At 38.1% G+C, this 19,969-nt stretch overlaps 1 protein-coding gene and 1 non-coding gene across 8 annotated transcripts in view; both read right to left on the bottom strand.

The window, feature by feature from the left end:
* Positions 1-19,969, bottom strand: part of RPRD2 (regulation of nuclear pre-mRNA domain containing 2) — a 96,899-nt gene that overhangs the window by 17,921 nt on the left and 59,009 nt on the right. For 4 of the 7 annotated variants that reach the window (XR_006059923.1, XM_060413749.1, XM_027974383.3 and 1 more), the window contains exons 3-8: positions 19,220-19,320; positions 18,290-18,367; positions 16,967-17,019; positions 16,267-16,393; positions 14,632-14,807; positions 777-1,059 (exon numbers count right to left, since the gene is read on the bottom strand). Coding sequence is in view for 6 of the 7 variants with exons in the window: in XM_060413749.1 (XP_060269732.1) it covers positions 777-1,059; positions 14,632-14,807; positions 16,267-16,393; positions 16,967-17,019; positions 18,290-18,367; positions 19,220-19,320 (818 nt within the window). In the remaining variant the exon portion in view is untranslated. The remainder of the gene's footprint in view (positions 1-776; positions 1,060-14,631; positions 14,808-16,266; positions 16,394-16,966; positions 17,020-18,289; positions 18,368-19,219; positions 19,321-19,969) is intronic. The other 3 variants (XM_060413755.1, XM_027974389.3, XM_027974395.2) reach the window with 1 other exon arrangement.
* On the bottom strand, positions 4,162-4,291 carry LOC114111315 (small Cajal body-specific RNA 24). Its single transcript, XR_003587397.1, has one exon. It is a non-coding gene; the product is annotated as a small Cajal body-specific RNA 24 (non-coding RNA).

Here is a 19,969-nt window from a genome sequence, read left to right as displayed (position 1 = left end):
CGAATGTTATACTTCCTGCAATAAGATTCTCTTAATACTTTAAAGGCAATGTACTATATGGATAGTGCATCAAATTCAACCTAAGTCAAACTGCCGAATAAAAATATTATAAAAGCTGGGGATGCCAGAGAAACAATTCACCCATGCAGGTTAACTGTGTTAATTGTGAAAGCGTGGTTAACAAAATGAGGCTTTGGAATCTTGAAGATCAAGAGTGACAGAGAATAAGGAATTTCAGCATAAGTGGCCCTCCCTCTAGAGCAGTGCTTGTTCAACAGAAATACAATTCAAGACACATATATAAGTATAAATTTTCTAGTAACCATAGCAAAAATAATAATAATAAACACAGGTAAAATTAATTTTAATATTTTATTTACCCCAATATACTCCAAGTATTTTCAGTTTAATAAGTTATAAATATAAACAATTATTAATTAGATATTTTCACTCTTTTTTATGGCACTAAGTTTCTAGAGTCCAGTGTGTATTTTGTTTCTGCCACACTATGTGGCTTTTTGGACCTTGGGCCCCCGGTAGCAGAAGCGCAGATTCCTAACCACCGCACCAGCGGAGAATTCTCTGAACAGCACAGATTCTTCATCTACATGGCATACCAAATCCTGAACCACTGCTCTAGAGACAATACTACTACCTTGGTGCTCTAATTTTGTAAGGATTCAACTACCTTTCTAATACCTGCTGATGACAGATTTATTGGTGGGGAAAGCAAAACAGATAAGGAGCAAGTGGTCTACTAATCACACAGGACATACCAATGATTTTTGACCCATCGTCTTCCACATCTGAGAGGTCCATGTCTTCCACGTCACGATTATCTGTCGCAGGCTCAGGTGTGGCAGATTTCTCACTCTCTGCGTTTGGTGACTGGGATTCCTCACCTCCCATTCCTTGGAAAGGGGACTCAGAGCCAGTTGGGGAGGGAGCATCCACGCTTGGGGAAGGGACTGGTGATTCCTCAGGATCAGGAAGGGTTGACTTCAATTGATCCAGCTTTTTCTTTAAATTGTTCACTCGATTAGCAAAGGTTTTATATGCCTAAAAGAGAAAAAAAGAGTTTACTCCTCTGAGAAGTAACCAAGAAGCTACCATTCTGACTTGACCAGATTTCTTCATTATTATTAACTATATCACTGGTATAAAACAAGAACATATCATCTGTCAAGCATGGAACAGTTTCCAATCTCTGCTTCTTCTATTTCCTAAGTCATTATTACCATCCACAGTTACCCAAGGCAGAAACTTACAAGTTATCTGTAATTCACCTTGCTCTCTTCTATCCCTCCAGGCAACCAATATTTATCAAGAGCCTAAATGTGCTGGCCAACCTTCTAGGTACTGGAGATACAACAATGACCAAGAAGACAAAATTTATATCCATAAATAAAGCAGTTTGAGAGGTTAAACACTATTGACTAGAAAGTTCCCATATATCTTACACCCAATTTCCCCCCCTTTTTTGGCCATATGCACAGCATGTGGGATCCTAGTTCTCTGACCAAGGATTGAACCCACACCCTCTGAGTGGAAACACAGATTCCAAACTATTGGACCACCAGGCAAGTTCCCAATTTTCCCTATTATTGACACCTTAGTATCATACATTTGTTACAATTAATAAATGAATTTTGATCATTATTAACTAAAGTTCATACTTTATGAATACTTCTTCAGTTTCTATCTGTTCTTCTTCTATTCCAGGATCCTGTAATTTAGTAGTCATACCTCCTAGGTTTCTCTTGTCTGTGACAGTCTGCTAGACGTTCCTTTCCATGTTTTTGATGAACCTGACAGTTGTGAAGAATACTGGTCAGGTATTTTGTAGATGGTCTCTTAACTGAGCTTTGTCTAATGTTCTTCTCATGATTCGACTGGGATTATGGGTTTTGGGCAGGAAGACCATAGAGGTAAAGTGTAACTGTCACTTCAAAGGTACATGCCATCAATATGGTATTGCTGTTGTTAACCCTGATCACCTGGCTTAAATCCTACTAGTCATCTGATTATCTCAACTGCCAATGGCTTGAAGCTCTGTGTCTTTTCCTTTTGGTTAAGGGTCTTGGACTATTAGATCATGGAATTATTTCAGTTGGTTGAGCAAGGAGCATTATTTTTAAAATGGGATGGGGGACTTCCCTGGCAGTACAGTGGTTAAGAATTCATGCTTCCAATGCAGGGGGCACAAGTTCAATCCCTGGTTGGGGAAGTAAGATTCCACGTGCCATGTGATGGGGCAAAACAAACAAACAAACAAAAAAACGGGTGTTAGGGGGTAGAAAATAAAATACTACACTATAATTGAGCTTTTGCTTCTGGATATAATTGAGTAGTTTGTAGCAAAGCAACACTCCCATCAAGAACAACTAGAAAAGCCAGATATATACATATACTTATCTATACACTTTCACAAGCACACAAATACACACACGCATTTGAATGTACTGTAGATAGCCAAGGCAACCAAAACCCAGGTGGCAATTCTCCAGCAGGGGGAAACCATGAGTAAAGTCAAGCTGACATTCTGCAGCTGTCTTTCTCTTAAGAGTCCTGCTGATATGGGGGAGCTAAGCCTTAGAAAGCATCACTCCGAAAAAAGGTGATGGAATTCCAGTTGAGCTATTTCAAATCCTGAAAGATGATGCTGTGAAAGTGCTGCACTCAATAGGCCAGCAAATGTGGAAAACTCAGCAGTGGCCGCAGGAATGGAAAAGGTCAGTTTTCATTCCAATCCCAAAGAAAGACAATGCCAAAGAATGCTCAAACTACTGCACAATTGCACTCATCTCACATGCTAGTAAAGTAATGCTCAAAATTCTCCAGGCCAGGCTTCAGCAATACGTGAACCATGAACTTCCTGATGTTCAAGCTAGTTTTAGAAAAGGCAGAGGAACCAGAGATCAAATTGCCAACATCTGCTGGATCATGGAAAAAGCAAGAGAGTTCCAGAAAAACATCTATTTCTGCTTTATTGACTATACCAAAGCCTTTGACTGTGTGGATCATAATAAACTGTGGAAAATTCTTCAAGAGATGGGAATACCAGACCACCTGACCTGACTCTTGAGAAATCTGTATGCAGGTCAGGAAGCAACAGTTAGAACTGGACATGGAACAACAGACTGGTTCCAAATAGGAAAAGGAGTACGTCAAGGCTGTATGTTGTCACCCTGCTTATTTAACTTATATGCAGAGTACATCATGAGAAATGCTGGACTGGAAGAAGCACAAGCTGGAATCAAGATTGCCAGGAGAAATATCAATAACCTCAGATATGCAGATGACACCACCCTTATGGCAGAAAGTGAAAAGGAACTAAAAAGCCTCTTGATGAAAGTGAAAGAGGAGAGTGAAAAAGTTGGCTTAAAGCTCAACATTCAGAAAACGAAGATCATGGCATCCGGTCCCATCACTTCATGGGAAATAGATGGGGAAACAGTGGAAACAGTGTCAGACTTTATTTTTTGGGGCTCCAAAATTACTGCAGATGGTGACTGCAGCCATGAAATTAAAAGACACTTACTCCTTGGAAGAAAAGTTATGACCAACCTAGATAGCATATTGAAAAGCAGAGACATTACTTTGCCAACAAAGGTCCGTCTAGTCAAGGCTACGGTTTTCCAGTGGTCATGTATGGATGTGAGAGTTGGACTGTGAAGAAGGCTGAGCGCCAAAGAACTGATGCTTTTGAACTGTGGTGTTGGAGAAGACTCTTGAGAGTCCCTTGGACTGCAAGGAGATCCAACCAGTCCATTCTGAAGGAGATCAACCCTGGGATTTCTTTGGAAGGAATGATGCTAAAGCTGAAACTCCAGTACTTTGGCCACCTCATGTGAAGAGCTGACTCATTGGAAAAGACTTTGATGCTGGGAGGGATTGGGGGCAGGAGGAGAAGGGGAAGACAGAGGATGAGATGGCTGGATGGCATCACTGACTCAATGGACGTGAGTCTGAATGAACTGCGGGAGTTGGTGATGGACAGGGAGGCCTGGTGTGCTGCAATTCATGGGGTCGCAAAGAGTCGGACACGACTGAGCGACTGAAATGAACTGAACTGAAGCAAAAATCTGAGAATTCAGGCAAAAGGAAAAGGCAGAGGGTTACTACTAAATAATATAAAGAAAAATGCAGAATTTTTTTTTTTAATGTCAGTAGTGGAACGATCCACCCTTTTTACTAGCAAAGGGTGAACAGAAAGCTACTGTTTTTCTCTAGGACATTTACAAAGAGTTATCTTCACCTTCAGAAGAAACTGAATAGAAGTAAATGTCCATAGATAAATGCAGAACTTTTAACAGTCTTGCTGGCCTATAGAAACATTAAAAAAAGTTAGAAAGGCCAAAATTCTGATGAAAGAGAAAGGACAGAACTGGCTTAACAATATGCTACTGTTTTTCCTTCAAGATATTTGCTGATAGATACCCAGCAAGGAGCTACTGTATAGTACACGGGAACTCTACTTAATATTCTGTAATAACCTATATGGGAAAAGAATCTGAAAGAGAACAAATACATGTATATATGTAACTGAATCACTATGCTATACACCTGAAACTAACAAAACATTGTACATCAACTATACTTGAATTTTTAAAAAAACACATTATTTGCTGAATTTAGCAGAAAATTTCTGAAAAGTAAAGTGGAGTTAAACACAGTCTCATGGTACAGAAGAGACAAGGATTAGCGTTCAAATCACACAATGAAGGAAGGGGCCTAGTGATCGGCCCAGGCTCTTGGTGGGAAAAATCTGTGATCCAGAAGCTGGATGAACAAGAGAAAATCAAAGGCTTCCCCAAACTGCAATTCAGCCTGAAGCGTGATTACTCAGCCAAGTAATTAATCATACTTGATTAATATGATTACCTCTCACAATATTGCCTAGCAAAAGAAAGGGTGAATCCTTTCTGAAGGAAAACAAATCACCAACACTCTATAGAAATATATTTATATACAAGGCTCAGTATTCAATAAAAAATCAGCAAGCATGCCAAGAGATAGGACCAAATGACCTAAAAGAAAAACCAGACACTATGAACAAGTATATTCAATACTGGAATCATCTGACAAAATCCAAATAGCTATCATTTATATGTTCAAGAAGATACAGAAAAATATCATCTTGAACAATACAGTCCAAAATTCATCAGAGCAAGAGCTTAAGGGTGCCTAAGTTAGGTAACAGAGCCAAATGGAGTAAGGAAAATGACTGCATGGGAGGAAGGCACCGCATGGGAAGCTGAAGCCTAACCAAGATAAAAAGAGAGCCTACAGGGCTTCCTGGTGGTTTAGTCGCAGGATACACAGGTTCAGGATCTATGCCGCAGAGCAACTAAGCCCTAAGCGCACGAGCTGCAACTATTCAGCCCACGCATCACAACTACTGAAGCCCACACGCCCCAGTGCCCATGCTCTACAGAAGAAGCCACAGCCACGAGCAGTTGTGCACAGCAACCGAGAGGAGCCCTGCTTGTTGCAACTGGAGAAAAGCCTGCACAGCAACAAATGTCCAGCACAGCCTAAAATAAACAAACTTTTTTTTTTTTAAAGAAAGCCTACAGAGGTGATGGGAGGGATGGAAGTGCTGGAATATTGGTTATACACATGGGCAATGATCAATTAAGCAATTATGTTGAAGATAAGGGGAGCAAGATTTTGCATTTTTAGAAAAAGCAATTACTAATGTGGAAAGGAAGAAGACTAGAATGAACCTTGTAGCATTGGATAGGGACTGGAGACAACAGTGTGAACACATGGTTTCTAACATGCATCGACAGATACAGAAATATATACAGATGTGAATGTGTGTATATTGGTTAAATATGTATGCAAGTACTTCCTAGCTCTATACACTGATATGGTCTGGCAGCAGTGATATCCCAATAGGAATAAATATACCTAGTATTCAGATCTCAGTTCCAAAATATGGTTTTTTACTAAAAGGAACCAAGACTCCTTGGAGAAATGACTGATTCCAAGGCTGGACAGAAAAGTGCAATATGAACTTGGAATACCTTGCTCCAAAAGTAAGGCAACACAGAAAACAATGGGGACATGTTAAAAGAACACAGAAAGAAGCTTGAAAGGAGCTCCCGCTGGCCACGTGGAATAATTTGAGCAACAAAATAATTATTTTGTAATGAATTAGTAGATAGCAATGAATGTAGTTAGTAGCTTCCCTGGTGGCTCAGATTCTAAAGAATCTGCCAGCAATGCAGAAAACCTAGATTTGATCCCTTGGTCAGAAAGATCCCCCAGAGAAGGGAATGGCAATTCGCTTCTGTATTCTTGCCTGGAGAATTCCATGGACAGAGGAGCCTGGCAGGCTACAATTCATGGGGTTGAAAAGAGTTGGACATGAATGAGTGACTAACACTTTCACTTCTACATTCTGGAGGCTAGAAGTCCAAAATCAAGGTACAAGTAGGGCTATGATCCCTCAGACTGGGCAGAATTCTTCCTTGCCTTTTCCTAGCTTCTGGTGGTAGCCATCAACCCTTAGCATTCCTTGGTTTGTCAGATGCATCACTACAACATCTTGGTTGTCACACGACATTCTTCCTGTGCATCCAAATTTCCCTCTTCTTATAAGGACTCCAGTGACACTGGATTGAGGCTTATTCTAATGACCTCCCCTTAACTTGATCACATCCATAAAGTCCCTATTTCCAAGCGAGGTCATTTTCATGTGTACTAAGGGTCAGGGCTTCATCATTATCTTTGTGGGGGTACAGAATTCAATCCACAGCAATCAACCAGTGAAAACTTTTCAGTGGACAAGCTGAGAAGATGCCACTTTAATAAGATATCAAAGGGAATGTAACAGGTAGTAAAACAAATCAAACTCGTGTGCTACCTGAAAGGATGAAATGAGAAGAACACAATCACTTCTATGATATTCTTACTAAAGACAGATAACCTCTATTTGATCGCAAAGAAATATCATATAAATCCAAATTAGGAGACACTGGACAAACTATTTGATTTGTAGTCTTCATAATAGTACATCCATGTATTAAATTTCTTATGGTTATGAAAGAGAAAATTACCTTGGAGGAAAACACATATGAAAATATTTGGGGGTAATGGGGTATCTGCAACTTATTTTCAAATGATTCCCCCCCGAAAAGGTCTTCATAATGTACTTAAGATTTAAGTTTGAGAGTTTTACAAAATATAGACTGAAAAAAAATGAGAGAAAAAAATTAAAATAGATTAACAGAATTTCACCATAAAAACAGAATCCTTTCTAGAAAAAAAAAAAGGCAATTCTAAAACTGAAAAATAAGCCAACTAAATTAATCAATGGGTTAAATAACAGGTAAAATTCAGCGGAAGAAAGAATTAATGCATTAGAAGACTGGTCAGTAGAAAATATCTAGAAGAGAAGCACTGAAGGGGAAGAATGGAAAACACAGGAAGGAGCATAAAGACATTTGGAACACTGATGAGATCTGATATACAAATTAACAGAGTTCCAGGAAGAGAGACGATATAATGTAATAGAAACTGTATTTAACAAGAAAACGTCCCCAAATTTATGAAAAACATTAAGGCACTTGTTAAGGGTTGAATTATATCCCCTCATAATCATATACTGAAGTCCTAACCCTATACCTCAGACTGGGAACCTTATTTGGAGCTAAGAGTTTTTAAAGGTAATCAAGTTAAAAGGAAGTCATCAGGATGGGCCTTAGAGCAGTATGACAGGTAGTCTTAATTAAAAGTGAAAATTTAGAAACAGAAGGCCACGTGGAGAGACATAAGGAGGAAACGACCATCTACAAGTTAAACAGAGAAGCCAGGAACAGAACCTTCCCTCACAGCCCTCAGAAAGAATTAACACTGTTAATAACACCTTGATTTGGGGCTTACAGTCTCCAGAAGTATAAGAAAATAAATTAATGTAGGTTTGAGCTATCCACTCTGAGATACTTTGTTACAGCAGTCCTAGTAATACACCACTGATTCAAAGTTCTGCAAACCCTAAACCAGATGGATGACGACCACACCTAGGCAGATCACTGTTTACCGAAAACCAAAGATAAAGAGAAAATATTAACAGCAACCAAATGCATCACAATAAAAAAGTTTAATAAACACTAAATAAACGTTGATGACATGAAACAATGTAAAATCTGTGCGTATAATTAAAATATAACAATAAAAACATAAATCTGGATGGCGGATATAGCTCCTTTGATGATATCTCCAAGGAAACTATGAAGTTAAAGATCTGAGCAGAGATTTCAGCAGTGCCCAGTGCCAGGCAGAGTTAAGAGTTTATGCAACAAGTTAGAGAGGCTTAGTAAACACCTTCACGTCTTATTAAAATGCCCCAAAGGCCATGGATTAGGAGTAAGGACCATTTTCTAAGACTAAGGACTATGTCTAAACAAACCCACCCTAATAAAGCCTAAAACCAAAGCCTTTACATCGTAGTAAGCCACAGATAATTTAACTCATTGCCAGGGAAAAAAAAAATTGTTAAAGGAAAATGACACAATTCAGAGTTTCCACAAGTATCACTCAAAATGTCTCCTATAAAATAAATTCTTAGAAATGCAAAGAGACAATATATAGATTAAAGTATACACACACACACAAATCATAAAACAACAGTCAATAGTATACCTAGAGATGACCCAGATACTATAATATATAAGGTTTTTAAGACAGTAATTACAAGTACATTGAAAAACTTTTAGGAAAAGATGAAGAACAGATGACTAGATTAGAAATCTCAACAAAGAAAAGCAACTCTAAGAAAGAACCAAATGAAAATTCTAGAACTGAAAGATACAGCAGACTTCACTCAGTGGAATAAAGAATATTTGAAGACAAGTGCTTCCCTGGTGGCTCAGTCGTAAAGAATCCACTTGCCAATGCAGCAGACGTGGGCTCAGCTCCTGGGTTGGGAAGATCCCCTGGAGAAGGAAATGGTAACCCACTCTAGTAATCTTGCCGGGGAAATCCCATGGACAGAGGAGCCTAGCGGGCCACAGTCCATGGGATCTCAAAGAGTTGGCCACAACTTGGCAACTAAACAAGAACAAATATTAAGTACCCCAAAACTAGTCCAGTGAGAAAAAGGAACGAAAGAGCAGAAATCTAAGAACACATGGGATATATAACTGGAGTCCCAGAAGGAAGAGGAATGAAAAAGAAGAAATATTTTAAAAGATAATAGTTGAATAGGCTCTAAAATTGATTAACAGTATCAAACCACAGATCCAAAAAGCTCAATGAACCCTCTTTATCCCTCTGCAGCAGGATAACTACAAAGAAGAAATCTAGGCACAGGTGACTTCTCATTACAACAAGGGAAGACGGGTAAAGGAACATTTTTTGGTAATTAAAAAAAAACTGCCAATTTTTTTTCTCAAAAATGTAAAATAGAGACATTTTTAAAATTAAAAACTGAGTTCATCACCAACAGTTCTGGCATTACAAAAAGTGTTAGACTTTAGGCTGAAGGAAAATGATCTTAGATGGAAATATGGATTCGCAAAAAGGAATGAAAAATAACAGAAATGGTAAATACAGAGGACTCTTTTCCCCTTAATTTCTTTAAAAGTCTACTGACTGTTTAAGAAAAATAATTATATAAAATATACATAAGTAAAACAGTTAACAATGGCATAAAGATCTCAGGGAAGGAAATCTTACTATTGTTTCCTGCTAGTCCTGCAGGGGACATGGGTTCAACCCCTGATGCAGGAAGCTTCCACATGCCATGGGGCAACTAAACCCGTGTATCACAACCACTGAGACCGTGGCTCTAGAGCCCATGCTCTGCAACAAAAGAAGCCACTGCAATGGGACGCCTGCACACTACACACTGCAACAAAGAGCAGCCCTGTCTCACCAAAACTAGAGCAAGCCCATGTGCAGCAACCAAGACCAAGCACAGTAAAAAAAAAAGTCTAAATAAATAAATATTCATCTTAAAAATAAGAATAAGTATACGAAATGAAATAATATAAAAGAAAATCTCCCAGTGTATTGCATATAACAAGAGCAAGTTTTATTTTGTGAAATTTTAACTGTATGTGTGCATACACATGCCGTAGCTCTCAGTTTCCATGTAAAATCTTTCTGTGGTCAAAATCTTTTTGAAAATATCGTTTAAAGGTTTAAGTGTTTCCATATAAGTCAACCCAGATTATTTAAATAACTTACTCACTTTGTCTCCCTGGCTCTGCTGCTGCTGCTGCTGCTAAGTCACCTCAGTCGTGTCCGACCCTGTGCGACCCCACAGATGGCAGCCCACCAGGCTCCCCCGTCCCTGGGATTCTCCAGGCAAGAACACTGGAGTGGGTTGCCATTTCCTTCTCCAATGGATGCAAGCGAAAAGTGAAAGTGAAGCTGCTCAGTCGTTTCCAACTCTTCGCGACCCCATGGACTGCAGCTTACTCCTCTGCCCATCTGATTCTCCAGGCAAGAACACTGGAGTGGGTTGCCATTTCCTTCTCCAATGCATAAAAGTGAACAGTGAAGTCACTCAGTGTGTTCGACTCTTAGCGATCCCATGGACTGCAGCCTACCAGGCTCCTCCGTCCATGGGATTTTCCAGGCAAGAGTACTGGAGTGGGGTGCCACTGCCATCTCCCTCCCTGGCTCTAATAGTTTCCTATTCTCCATTCTGCTATCTTGATTCTAAAATGCAAACCTGATCACATCCTAGCAAAATTAAAATGCTACAACTGTTTGCCACTGCTTTCAGGGTACAATTCAAAGACCTTAGAATAAACAACACCTTTCAGGACCATGTTCTTGACTCCCTCTCCAGTTTTATTTATCACTTCCTCATAAATGCTCACCTATAAGAAACGACTTTCAGGCCCACCAATTTTGCCATGGTCACTTTTATTCCCAAGCTCGAGAATGAGAATAAGAGCTTTCATTTAGCTAATTACTGCAACTTCAGCGTTTAGCTCCTTTTGGGAAAAATTTTCTCCATATTCCCGATCCCCACTCCCAAATTAGCTCAAGTACCTATTCAATCTGTTCTCCTACCACCCTATAGTTACCTTTACTACAGTTTTTATTATACAGAATTGCAATTGTGTGTGCTCAATGAAGGGTTTCTTTGCCAGCTCAGAGGTAAAGAATCTGTCTGCAATGCAGGAGCCACTGGGTCGGGAAGATCCCCTGGAGAAGGAAATGGCAATCCACTCCGGTATTCTTGCCTGGGAAATCCCATGGGTAGAAGAGCCAGGCAGGCTGCAGTCCATGGGGTTGCAAACAGTTGGACATGATTTATCAAAGAGCTGGAATGACTGTTAGCTGAATAAACTTCTCCCAGCCATTTGCTGTGGATCCTCCAAAGCACACTAAATCATTTTACATAATTTCATAAATAAGTGATGATGGTTCACTACTCAAAAATCATAAAATGGCCTTTTGAGTAAAAATGGTAATCTGACCACTACCATTTAGTGTCTCTTCCTCCTGGAACACCTATAAACGACTAGTAACGCAACACAGAAGTATAAACCACCAGCACACCTGAGAAAAAGGTTTCTGTAAGTTTTTAGAAAACAGAACGAGTTGTAAGAGTAAGAAGTGATGAGGCCTAAGAAGTGAGGGCGGAGAAAAATGAGGTTAGGAATATGCAGAAAGGAAGTTACACCTGGGAAAGATTCTGTCTTGCAGAATCCCTGAGAAGTTTTGATCCAAGAAACGATGAGTATAAAAAAGTGGAATGAATACAGGGGTTGAAATTAGAAATTAAAAGTGTGAATACCAAACATTCAATACCAACTCCTCTGCAATCCTGATGTGGCAGGTAAGGTACTATGCCCCAGGCAAAAAAATATGAGTTCTTCTCTAAAGAGTTACAGTATCCTGGCAAAAAGATTCCAGCCTTCTGACATTTAGGACTGCTCCCACCCTAACAGCCAGCTCCTTATCTACAGACTTTACTATACTTGGGATAAATTCAGATAATTCCTATCTATGTACAGAGAGCTTCCCCAATCAATTTTTTCATACCTCATTCTTAAATATGAATAGACAAAAGAGATGTTATCTGATTTTTAAGAAAGTCAGAATCATAAAAGAGAAAAATCAAGTTAACTAGAGGAAGGAAAAAGACTCTAGATCTTCCAGAAAGCAGAACAAAAAGATCAAGGTTGATGAAACATGAAAAACGTAGAACACCTAGAGGAGCAATCTAGGAGGTCTAACATTTGATTAATCAATTTTCAAGAAAAAGGAGATACAGAAATTATCTCAGAATTAAAGAATAACAGTCTTCAGGCTGAAAAAGCCCTCCAACTAACCCATAATGAATGCAAAACAAAACCTCACCTGTAAATATATCATTGCAAAATGTCAGAACATCACAAAAAATAACCCTAAATGCTTCCACAGAGAAAAAAGATTCACCTACAAAGACCTTGCAAAGATTTCATATCAACAACATTAATGACAATGGACTAATGCTTTTTAAGCTGTGAGGGAAAATGATTTTCAACCAGCCAACCTATCAGAGCAAATGTAAAAACAGAATAAAGATATTTTAAAATAGAGACACCCAGAAAAGTCATCCTTCACAAACTCTTCTTTGGGGAAATTAACAGAGGATATACTCCAGCAAAACAGGAGAGAAAACCAAGAAAAGAAGACATGGAAATTGGCAAATAGAGGCCTCAGCTCAGAAAAGCAGAAAAGAACAGTCCTAGGATGAGATCTAGAGACCTAACACAGAACAGAATACAAGGTCTGACAGGAAGGTCTCTGGGGGAAAACATGGATTTGGAATATTTGATGGGATACAGAATCTAGAGACCAAAAAAAAAAAAAAAAAAAAAAAAAGCTAAAGGCAAACAATGCAAGAAAAACAGAAATTCTAGGAAAAAAATAAAAACTCTCTACTATAACCAGAGTCACTATAAGACCTTGTAGTGAACAATGTTCACACAGTTATGGTGAATGTTTTGCTTAGTAATTTTCAGCCTTTAAAGCAAAGAAGACTTAATTATAATTATAAGGTGGAATGTAAGTATTATCAACCCAGAAAATGTAAAAGTATAGTTTAGTGATGCTGAGAAACTGAAGGGACAAAAGAAAGTAATGGGAAAGAATAGGAATGTTATTATTTTCATTTTACAAAGTGGGGAACCTAGAGTAAGTACTCAAAAAAATAGAAAATTTAGTATTTTAAATTACAGGATAATCCACAGATTTTAAAGTTATAATGATACTGGGAGAAGAGGGTAGGGAGGTGACTATAAGCTAAATCTTCATTTGTCAGACGAAGAAGTTAACAGATATTGCCTTTTTTCTTTTATTTTTGGTCACACCCCATAGCAGGTGGGATCTTAGTTCCCCAAACCAGGGATCAAACCCATGTCCGCTGCAATGGAAGAATGGCATCTTAACCACTGGACTGCTAAAGTCCCAGTGAATATTTCTTATACAGTATAAATCAAGAAATAATAATATGAGTACGTTATTCAGAAATATAGAGGTAAATACCAGAAAAAACAGCTAAATGAGTTAAAAGAAACGGCATCTAAGAAGTGGGATTCATTGGATATAAAGAATTATATACTGGGAATTCCCTGCGGGTCCGGTGGTTAGGACTCAGAGTTTTCACTCCCAAGGGCACGGGTTCAATACCTGGATGGGGAACTAAGATTCCAAAAGCTCCACAGTGTGGCCAAAAAAATAATACTAATTAAAGAACTATATACTTTAATAACCATGTGTACATGCATGCTCAGTTGTGTCTGACTCCATGACCCCATGGACTGTATGTAGCCCACAGGCTCCACTGTCTATTTTCCAGGCAAGAACACTAGAGTTGGTTGTCATTTCTTCCTCCAGGGGATCTTCTTGACCCAGAGATTGAACCCATGTCTCCTGCATTGGCAGGTAAATTCTTTACCACAGTGCCACCTGGAAAGCCCCTCTATAATCGTATATAGTGATAAAAACTAAAAAAAAAAAGTACAAAACAGTTTCTCTCAGGAGCCATTACAGATGAATGTCCAAATGTCAATTCCTCTTTCAGCTGAGGTGGGGAAAAAGAGGGTCCTTAACTGAGTTGATGAAATTCAGTAACAACATTTCCATGTAGCTTTCTGGGTTAAAAAAAAAAAAGTATACATACTGCTGCCCAATTTTATATCCTGTAATAGTAACTTGGCACATAGCCACTGAAAAACTGAGACATAAGGCTTTAGCAAAGCTTAATGGTCTTTAGCATCAGAAAGACCTAGGTATTTTATTTTTTAAGATTTATTTATTTGGTTGCATCAGGTCTTAGTTGCAGCATGCGGGAATCTTCAGTTGCGATATGGAATTCTTATTTGTAGCATGTGGGATCTAGTTCCCTGACCAGGGATCGAACCCAGACCCCCTGCATGGGGAGCAGAGTCTCAACCACTGTACCACCAAGGAAGTCCTCAGAAAGACCTCAGTCTTAATTCAGATGCCTTCACTTGCTAGTTATATTACAACCTTGTACAAGGTTACTAAGTAACTTCTTCATCTGTGAACTAGAGATAATAATGCTTATCCCTATAGAGTTACGTAACACCTATAAACAGTCACAGATATACAGACAGCAACTGATGTAAGACAGTACTAATCATTACTTACATTGGCCACCACTTTTACTTCTTTGTACTGTGCTTCATAGAAAATTCCAGCATTTTCCAGTGCTTCTGTTAACGAGGGCCCATTTTTCACCTGCTTATCCAGTCCATTCACAAATTCCTCCAGCTTGGCACTTGCCTCTTCAAATTCTTTGGAGAATTTCTTCCCACCTGTCTTATCTAAAATAACAAGAGGAAGTATTCTATAATATTCTTAGTCTCATAGTTACAGAAGAAGCTTCCCTAAACCACACAAAAAAATCAAACAGATTATTTAAACATTTCATGCGATCCTGCTAGATTGAAGTAAGAGTGCATCATGAAGGCACCTGTAATTAAGATAAAGAAAGTTCAACTAAATGAAGTTTGCTGATTGCTTTAATTCACAAATCTGATGTCACACTGCTACTTAGGAATAATGGAATGAGGCTCAATTCTATACAGTTACACACCATTAAGTTTTTTTTTTATATATACCATTAACTTTTACACTATTATAATAAGATGTATCCCTTTTTGGAAGAAACAGAGGCTCAAAAAAGTAAAGATAAAGTGACCTCTATGTGTATCATGCTTAGAAATTCTTTCCTATCTGAAGAAGATCCTTGGTAACTTGAAATCAGAAAAGTACCATGAATTGTTTTTCAACAACAGTGACATTACCAACTTTTACTTATTCTCCTATGTACTTTTTGCCCAGTGATGCTGGACTATGGCCTTAGGTATAGATACAAATTTAGGCTCTGCATTTTTTAGCTGTGGAACTTGGGCAAGTTTCTTATCTCCTTATGAAGTCTCAGATTTCTTATGTACAAAGTGGAGGTTTTTAACATGCTTCTGGGTTGTTCTGAGGATTAAAGTAGATAATATATGTTCAATTTAAAGCATGGTACAAGAACAAAATAGGTACCACAACAAATAGTTTGGTAGCTATTTATTTACTATTTCAAAAATATTTATCAAGTATTTATTACATACCAGGTATTGCTCTACGAACTAGGATATTGGAAGAATAAATAAGGATAATTTCTACTTTCATGTGATTCACATTCTAATAAATCAATATGATTACTATTTATCATTTACAATGTAAGGGAAAGAAAGTGACTAGACTTTATGAGGTATTATAGTGACCTTATGTATTTATTTGGGCTGTGCTGTTTGGCTTGCAGGATCTTGGTTACCTGACCAGTGGTCGAATCCCGGCCCACAGCAGTGAAAGCACCACGTTCTAACCACTGAAATTGCCAGGGAGTTCCCTACAGTGACCTTACTAAAGAGTGAACACAAACCACATGATCATACACATGAAATACACCTCCATCATAGCCTGATACATCAAGAAAGGACCAGAAGTGGGGAAAAGGATAGAATATGCTAATTAAAAAAATTTTTTTTTATTTTTCTCCAACTTAATGGAGATGTAAGTGGCATGTAACACTGTTCAAGGTGTACAATCTGAAGGCTAGGAATTTACTTAGGAAACTGACATGCATGAAATCACCACCTGGGAAACAGGTGCCACAACAGTTCTCTACAGCCTGAGGTTCTCTTTATGGAAGCAGGCAGTCTGATTACTTGAAATGACACATCTGGAAAGAGAACCTGACTTATTCTATTTAGAAGGATGTAAGATTACCTTTTAAGCACTTGAGAGTTTCTGTGCTGCACACATCCACCCTCATGGTTGACAGCTGTTTTTCTTTCAGTTCTATCTGATCTTCTGAGCGCTTATACAGCAACAGCTCTTCAATGAGGGCCTGAGACTGAACAAGGACCAGAGTCATACTTCATTTATGAAATCATCCTCTTACTCTATCTTTCTACATCAAAGTAAAACATGACTAAAACCTAACAAAACCATGAGAAGCAAAAGCCTTCATATTTCCTCATAATCAGGGATATCAATATCAGTTCTTATATCAAAACCATATTTTCAGTTATATACTTTAAAAGATCTTTTTCGGGGGGGGTTTAAAAAAAAAAGATCTTTTTCATGTTATTCAAAGTTAATTTATGGATATAAAGTTAAGATTGAAACAGGCAAAGATCCATTTATCTCTTCTTTCAATTTGAATTAGATAGTCTTATTATGTTAACTTTAAGCAAATTTTAATTTAATAGTTTCATAGGAAGAGGAATGCCTTCTTTGAGGTTTAATACAGACTTCAGCTGGCATACAGATAAAACTTTTGAGTTTTCGAGAGTTTCAATATGTTTAAAATATAATGGATGCATAATTCAATAAAAAGAAATCTTACAGGGTGAACTATACATAAAACTATAACACAAAAGGGTTGGATAACACTTTGGCACATGGGACATATTCTGTAACTTACTCGAAATTCAGCAACTATCTTAGACTTGAGAGCGGCTTTTGGATTCGTGGATGCTGTTGAATGAAACAAAAGGTTATTTAAGAATATAGACAAAAAATGTTGACTATTTAAGAAAATTTTCAGCTTTATAGTTGAGGGTATATATTTTTTGAATATATGTCAAACATGCACATTTAAATCACAGTATAACTCTGAGAACATATAGTGGTTACGTAAATTGAAAACTCCCAAGCATGGTCAGTATAAAAATATGTACTATTCAGATAGGTTTAACCTACTTACCTCCAACATACCCTGTAAGTCTGAAGTCCTAGAATTACTGACTTGGAGATACATGAAGTATCTTTCTGCCTATTCTGACTGAGTGGAACAGGATCTTAACACCTCAAATTAAAGTGTCCAGGAGCAGGACATCCAATTAATTCTGATCACTGGCTGAAGAAAATTTACTTCCAAGCATCAACTCTATTCCTATGTATTTAGTTTTAGATTTGCTTTTTCTGCTGACTCAATTCAAAGCAAAAACAGGCAGGAAAAGTTCTAGGTACAATACTACTGTGGTTGAACTTTGGCTGAAATGATGACTCTTGCTGTTCCTAAGCATGCAACTTATGACCAAAAGGATGTGAAAGGACTCCCTTAATCATGATGAATATCACATGCTTGCTGGAGCAAAACCATCCCAAGTGTCTTGTTTCACCTCCCAATTCTGTCTTTTACCTTGTTCCCTCCACACCTTCAAATCTTTCTCAATATTCCTCAGTTTGGCCCACAGCAGCCTATCACATGCAGTATTCCACTCCCGTGATCTCATGCTGGGTAAACATGATAAACACAGCAGGAGCTCCTGTTAAGAGAATGGCTTCTGGCCAGGATTTGAGGCCCATGTCTAATCTGGTAGAGTATCTCCCCAAATCTGAAGGATTTCATGGCTCCCACAGAAATGCTTCTTAACGCCTAGTCTCCTCTTCAGCTCTGTTGTTTAATGCCAGCTGCCTCTAACTTCATATAGCTTTGAACCTTAAAGTTACCCTGGGCACTATCATGTATGTTTTTCTTCTTCCAATCCCCCAACTACTCTTGAATCTTCACACATTTAAACCCTTTTTCTGCATTTCCTTTGTTTAAAGGTAGTTTTATTTTTATTTTTTTAAAGAAGTAACTCCATGATGGCTTGGTTAGTGTAAGTCACTGGGAGCCTCCCAGGCCTGGAAAACACAGACTTGCCCATGGTTTATGCCAGGTACGATGTCAAATGGTCTACATTTTCTTCTGCTCCAAAAAGAGGAGGTAATTTATATTAGTTGAGATTTTGTTCCTTACTTTGTGATTTCTTCCACTGCTTATTCGGTTGTTTGTTCAGATTTTCTTTCAGCTGCTTCTGAGATTTGAAAGTGGTACCTGGAAAACATTTCAGTTTTGCAATCTGGCGTTATGGGAAGCTGTTCTGTCTGTCCACTTCAGTGTCAAAGTTGAAAAAAGGCAATCCGAGACTGTGTGTTGTTTCTTTCTTTCCTTTTCTTTTATTTTTATAAAAAGATAAAAATACCCACCAGATCTAAGAAGCTGTCAAATAAACATGATTTCCGTATCACAGAAATAACTAATTTGGAGAAGAATAGGGTAGGAAGTTTAAAAACACTAGGTAACTCATTCAAATGAAGAATTTAACAGCTTCTTAGAAGATGCTATTTTTAAAGCAAATTTCTAGTCAAATAACAGTCATGGTATCAGATATCATCAACTTCTACTCACTGATTTTATTACACGAATCTAATACATAGAAACTAAATAATTTTAAAAACACCTGTACAAAACTTACTGCAAATCTAAATCAAAAGAGACTGAAGAATACCAACATATGACTAATGTATCAAATAATTCAGTGAAAACTGAAACCTTGTCTAAAAATTCTCCCAAAAGTAGGGGGACAGGGCAGTAATTATTGAACACAAACGATGAATAGTTTAAAGCACTCAAAGTAAAACAAATGCAGAATTAATTAATGATCACTTAATATGCTTGCCTTTTCTTAGTCAAAAAAAAAAAAAAACAAAATTCAACCCTCTCCAAACCATTCTACTTAAATTAATGCAAACAGATTTGAACAGTTATTTAATTTTAAACAAATAGGGCCATATCCCAAACTTTGTCTTTCAGTAATAAGCAAAAGGACTAGATCTGTAAAATACATATAATTTTAAAGACTGAATAATGACTCAATCTTTCTTTTCGGAGAGAAAGTATACTTACTCAAAGCTTCTCTTAATGCCATAATCATTTCTTCTGGGTATACATTTCTATCTTCCCAGATTTTAAAGATTCGTTCTACAGATTTAGAGACAGATGGATCCCTGAGAAGAAAGAAAAAGTGAGACATAAAAATGTTAAATTTGCGTCTCAAACTAGAAATCTGAAAATAAAGTTGTCAACAAAATTATTTTCCAGGGACTTACCTCATGGTCCAGTGGTTAAGAATCCACCTGCTAATACAGGGGAAAGGGAAACTGAAAGTGAAAGTCGCTCAGTTGTATCCAACTCTTTCTGACCCCATGGACTCTCAGTCCACTGAATTCTCCAGGCCAGAATACCAGAGTGGGTAGCCTTTCCCTTCTCCAGGGGAATCTTCCCCACCCAGGGATCGAACCCAGGTATCCCACACTGCAGGCAGATTCTTTACCAGCTGAGCCACCAGGGAAGCCCAATGCAGGGAAACAGGGTTCCATCCCTGGTCTGGGAACTAAGATCCCACATGCTGTGGGGCATCTAAGCCCACATGCCCTAGAGCCCTGCTCTGCAACAAGAGAAGTCACTGCAAGGAGCAGGCCGCGTACCACTTCTAGAGTAGCTCTCACCCACTGCAACTAGAGAAAGATAGTGCACAGCAATGAAGACCCTGTGCGCCACAACGAACACCCAGCACAGCCAAAAATAAATAAAAATTAATTTTAAAATTATTTTCCAAATCTTTTCATGTTTATTTTCAAACACTTTTTTCTGATG

Source organism: Ovis aries, chromosome 1 (assembly GCF_016772045.2).
Source record: "Ovis aries strain OAR_USU_Benz2616 breed Rambouillet chromosome 1, ARS-UI_Ramb_v3.0, whole genome shotgun sequence".
In the NCBI taxonomy this organism is placed as follows: domain Eukaryota; kingdom Metazoa; phylum Chordata; class Mammalia; order Artiodactyla; family Bovidae; genus Ovis; species Ovis aries.
Note: the sequence above shows the minus strand (reverse complement) of the source record. Positions and strands in the feature narration are given on the sequence as shown.